Genomic DNA, 4,329 nt, shown 5'->3' with positions numbered 1-4,329 from the left:
TTTTTTAAAATAATAATGATTGATATAAAAAATTATCATTTGATGTTAATGGTGTTATTATTAAAGAATGAAAAAGATATTTTATAAAATTAAAAGACTAAAATAAAATTTTATATAAAGTTAAAGGATTAAAAGTGCACTTTTGTTCTAAGAGCTTTTGCAAATATAACCCATATTATATGATTAAATTAAGTAAATAACCTAATATTTTTTATATTTTACATTATAATTGATTTATTATATTTGTCAATAATAAACTTTTGTATATTAATGATAAATCCTTGTAAATTTTTAAAATTTTAATGATATCTTCTTGTATATCAATGATAAATTCTTTGTATATTAATGTGAACTGGCCATGCTTCCAAATTTTCAAAAATTTAATTTGTATCTTTTAAGTATAAGATTTTTTTTCAATGAGTGGACCGATATTTTATTAATGCACATAAATAAAAGAGACAAATTTTGAACTTTGTAGTGTATTGGGTATTCGGCCCAATAACAAACATGCAAGTTCATCTCCTCCCATATAAAATTTGTACTGTATTAGCCAGTAGCCACTAACTATCAAAGCATTTGCAACACCGTAGCCAATTTATAAAGTCATACAAATTAATTTACATAAGTTGCCTAGTTCATGACGTTTCCAACCTCAAATGAATTGTAATACCAACAGCAACACCTTACGTAATGTATTGGAGTTATTGGAAGTCATATAACATAATAGCAGCAAACTTGAAGAATAATAAAATCAACAAAAATACTTCAAAGGACACGGCTTTACTTGCACTGGTCAAGTGGGTCAAATTCTGCAGGAAAGTTGAAGAAGTGAATAGCATTGGGAAAAATATCCTGTTCACTAAGGAATACGTATTTTGAATTTTGATAAGAGTAATTACAAAAGGAATTATTCATGATTTTATGCTGCCGTACTGATCAATTCACCGCATGGGGCTCTGCTTCTGAATCACATGAAAACCAGCTAATCCCTTGGCTTTACTGTTCTGTAAGCATTTCAAAATTTAAGGAATCATGAACGCGTTGCAAAACCATAAGCTGAATATTTCAATCTTGGTTTACTTGCAAGAGATGAATCTGCAGTCATTCTTTTTGATACATTTCATAAAAAACAAAACAAACAAACAAGAAGCCTTACATTTCGTAGGCAAGTTAGAATTCCCAGAGAGAACGAAGTTCATGACTTGTCATTGAAGCACTAAAACTAGAAGAACTCTCTGTTCGTGTTCCCCCTGAAGTTTCTATTGAGTAAACATCCCAACCACCTGACCTCCAGTAGATTGAATGAACAACTGGTATGTGGTCTACTCTCCAGTGATCTTGACCTCCTTTGGGATGTATTGCCATGACCAGTTCATCAGGCATATCAAGGAAACCGACTGATTTTAACTTGGTCAAATGTTCTAAGCCTAAAGGCACCTGCTTCAATGATCCGCATCGCTGGATGATCAGCCTTTTTAAATTAGCCATCGCCCCCTCCTCTACAAGCATAGATTTCAGATTAGTTAAATCATCGAGGCCCAAAAGCTTCAGACTTGGAAATCCATTTGGTTTGAAATGCAATTTCTCGCCAACATAAACCTGCAGAAACTCAAGTTGTATTAGATTGGGCAAATCTTGAAGATATATTAGAGGATCCTCCTTTAAACTGCTCCATTTTAGATACAGTCTGACCAAATTTTGGAGAGAGGTAATCCATTTAGGTAACTTCTCTAAACGTCCTCTTAAGTACAATCGCCGAAGGTATGTAGGAGGCTTGGCTATGTTCTGAATATCAATGATCTCATAATCTTTTCTTGCGGTTATGGACAGAGACCTGAGATTGGTCATCTTCTGAATGGACGAGCACAAAGCAGCCCCATCTTCTTTCTTCAGCTTTCTCATACCCAGCCTCCTGAGTTGGGTTAGCTTTCCTAGTTCAACCATCAAGTCTTGACTTCCTTGGTCTGCTTCTATGAAACAAAGCTTCTGCAGAGATTGCATACATCCAATCAAGCCTGGCAACTTGAAACCACGCCTTGAGTTGAAATTGTCATAGGATTCAATCTTATAGCGATACACCAGGAGGTGGCGTAGTTGATGCAGCTCCAAGATTTCAGGTGGTAATTCAGTGACATAGGAATGTTTGAGATCTAATGTCTCCAAATTTTGAAGCTTCTTGATGGAGGTTGGGATATTTTTCACCTTCGTACTCTTCAAGCTTAGATACTTGAGGTGGAAAAGGTTGACAATCTCTGCAGGAAACGACTCCAAAGGTGCATCCTGCAAATGTAACACCCTAAGTAGCCTGCAATTATTTGAAAATAATGTAGATATGGAGAAATGACCCAGTGAATCAGATAAAGCAAACAATAGCAGAGAACGTAGTTGGAATGAGGTCTTAGTTTGCTGTATGTTCTGTAAACTATTCATTACTGATAGACGACGAACTTTCTCTGGCCAGATTATGTCCTGGTCTTTGGCTATTGTTGCAAAGTTCTGATCTCTTGACTTTAAATTGATGATCTCCCGTAGAAACTCATGGATACGACAAGTCTTGATCCTGCCATCACTGTGTTTCTCTACCACTTGTATCAAACTCCTATTCAGGAGCTCCTTCAGATAACTCTCTGCAACTTCTTCTGGTGTCATTCCTTCTTCTCCATTGACAAATCCTTCAGCTATCCACAACCGAATCAACTTGATACGTTCAATAGCATAAAATTCTGGAAAGATGATTAGGTACAACAAACATGATTTAGGATAATATGGCAAATCGTTGAAAATTAAACAAAGCACTTTCTTTGTATCCTCCAGTTTGTCGTTGCCTTCAATTTCAGATGCAAAACTCTTACAAACAATCAACCATTCTTCCAAGTTGGTTCTGTCTTTTGAAGCCAGAACACCACTGATTGCCTCAATTGCAAGAGGCAATCCCCCACATCTTTTCAAGATACACTTGCAAGACTCCTCCAAATGAGGAGGACATGGATTCCCTCGAAAGGTCTTGTTACAAAAAAGAGACCATGATTCATGCTGAGGCAAAAAATCCAAGTTATAGACCTTATCATGGAATTTGGTGCAAGAATAAGCTGCTACATCCTTATTCCGAGTTGTGAGTATGATTCTACTGCCATAGTTGTTGTTAGGCAAAGCATGTTGAATAGCATCCCATGCATTTACTCGCCAAATGTCATCCAGGATGATCAGGTACCTTCTTTGCAGAAGCAAACTCTTGATCACCTCCTTTAGACTGCCACTTTTCATGGTGCCAACTTCTGCAGGAGCTGATTTTCCTATAACTTTATGGAGCTGTTGAACCAGCTCTCTTAGGAGCTCATGGATCTTGAAAGATTGGGAAATAGTGACCCATGCGTGCATCCTGAAAAGCTTCTTCACTTTTGGGTCATCATAGACCTGCTTTGCCAGCGTGGTTTTCCCCAATCCTCCCATTCCATAAATAGGAATCACTACTCTTCCAGGTTCCTCCTCGAAAAGTAAGTCAATTAAATGCTTTTTAGGCTTCTCAATACCCACAAGGTCAGCTTCATCAAGCAAAAGCGCATCGTCTTGGCTATCAAGCCTTGATGTATACTGATTACGGAAGCTTGATCCAGTCTCAGTCATGTTGCAACGACCCTTTGAGATGTTTTCCAATCTGCCTTTGATCTCTTGAATCTCAGAAGCAATCCAATGCCGAGCTCTGAGAGCCTTGATGGCGGAAGAAAACCTGCTGAGACAAGAATTTTGGCCTTGCTCACGATGACTCACAAGGCGAATAGTGAACTCATCTATGGCATCTTCCATGTCATGAGCCACATCTCTGACTTGCTTCACCCAAACTTTGAGTTCAGGGTCTTCGTCCTCCAAAGAATCAGCCACCCTTAAGATGGCACTGAGGCGCTCTAGTTCATCTTTGATGAACTGAACCTCTTTGTGAACTCCACTCAGCAGCTGCACTTGTTCTTCGAGTATGGAAGTCAGCTTGCTCAGTAGAAACGACACTGCACTCTCGGCCATTTCTTTTCAACTTCTGGGTGGCCCTTTTGCTTCAGATTATAGATTGGAATTATTTGAAGAGCTCAAAGAATGATGCTTGGTTTTCTCTGATGGCTTCCCTCTTTGATTAGGTGCTTTTATATATATATATATATATATATATATTTTACCCTGGTTTCCCTCAAGGACGCGTTTGAGACTTTGACTACACTAGATGTCCTCGTTAAGTCATTAGGTAACAAGGTCACTACCTGCCGAGTGTTTTTCATGGTACCATTGAGATTGTGGATTCATTGGAGCAGGGGTTTTCAGGCCAAATTGATGAAAATAATA

At 37.9% G+C, this 4,329-nt stretch overlaps 1 protein-coding gene across 2 annotated transcripts; it reads right to left on the bottom strand.

Moving 5' to 3' along the window:
- Positions 1-639: 639 nt before the first annotated feature.
- Positions 640-4,052, bottom strand: LOC129284369 (disease resistance protein RPM1-like). Of its 2 annotated transcripts, none has more exons than XM_054919829.1 (2): positions 1,157-4,052; positions 640-1,004 (listed from the first exon to the last, which is right to left on the bottom strand). In XM_054919829.1, the coding sequence occupies exon 1, from the start codon at positions 4,015-4,017 to the stop codon at positions 1,171-1,173; it is 2,847 nt and encodes a 948-aa protein (XP_054775804.1). In that variant the 5' UTR covers positions 4,018-4,052; the 3' UTR covers positions 640-1,004; positions 1,157-1,170. The 2 variants fall into 2 exon arrangements, with proteins under 2 accessions (XP_054775804.1, XP_054775805.1); XM_054919830.1 differs by having other exon boundaries at positions 640-2,280; positions 2,449-4,052.
- Between the last annotated feature and the right edge of the window lie 277 nt (positions 4,053-4,329).

The sequence above is a fragment of the Prosopis cineraria genome, unplaced genomic scaffold, assembly GCF_029017545.1.
Source record: "Prosopis cineraria cultivar Desert tree isolate PC_DT_omini unplaced genomic scaffold, ASM2901754v1 PC10, whole genome shotgun sequence".
NCBI classification, from domain to species: domain Eukaryota; kingdom Viridiplantae; phylum Streptophyta; class Magnoliopsida; order Fabales; family Fabaceae; genus Prosopis; species Prosopis cineraria.
The sequence above is the reverse complement of the archived record's forward strand: the minus strand, read 5'-3'. Positions and strand labels throughout refer to the sequence as shown.

Coding starts and splice junctions, on each gene's coding strand:
- LOC129284369 (XM_054919829.1), bottom strand. CDS start 4,017: ATGGCCGAGAGTGCAGTGTCGTTTCTACTGAGCAAGCTGACTTCCATA.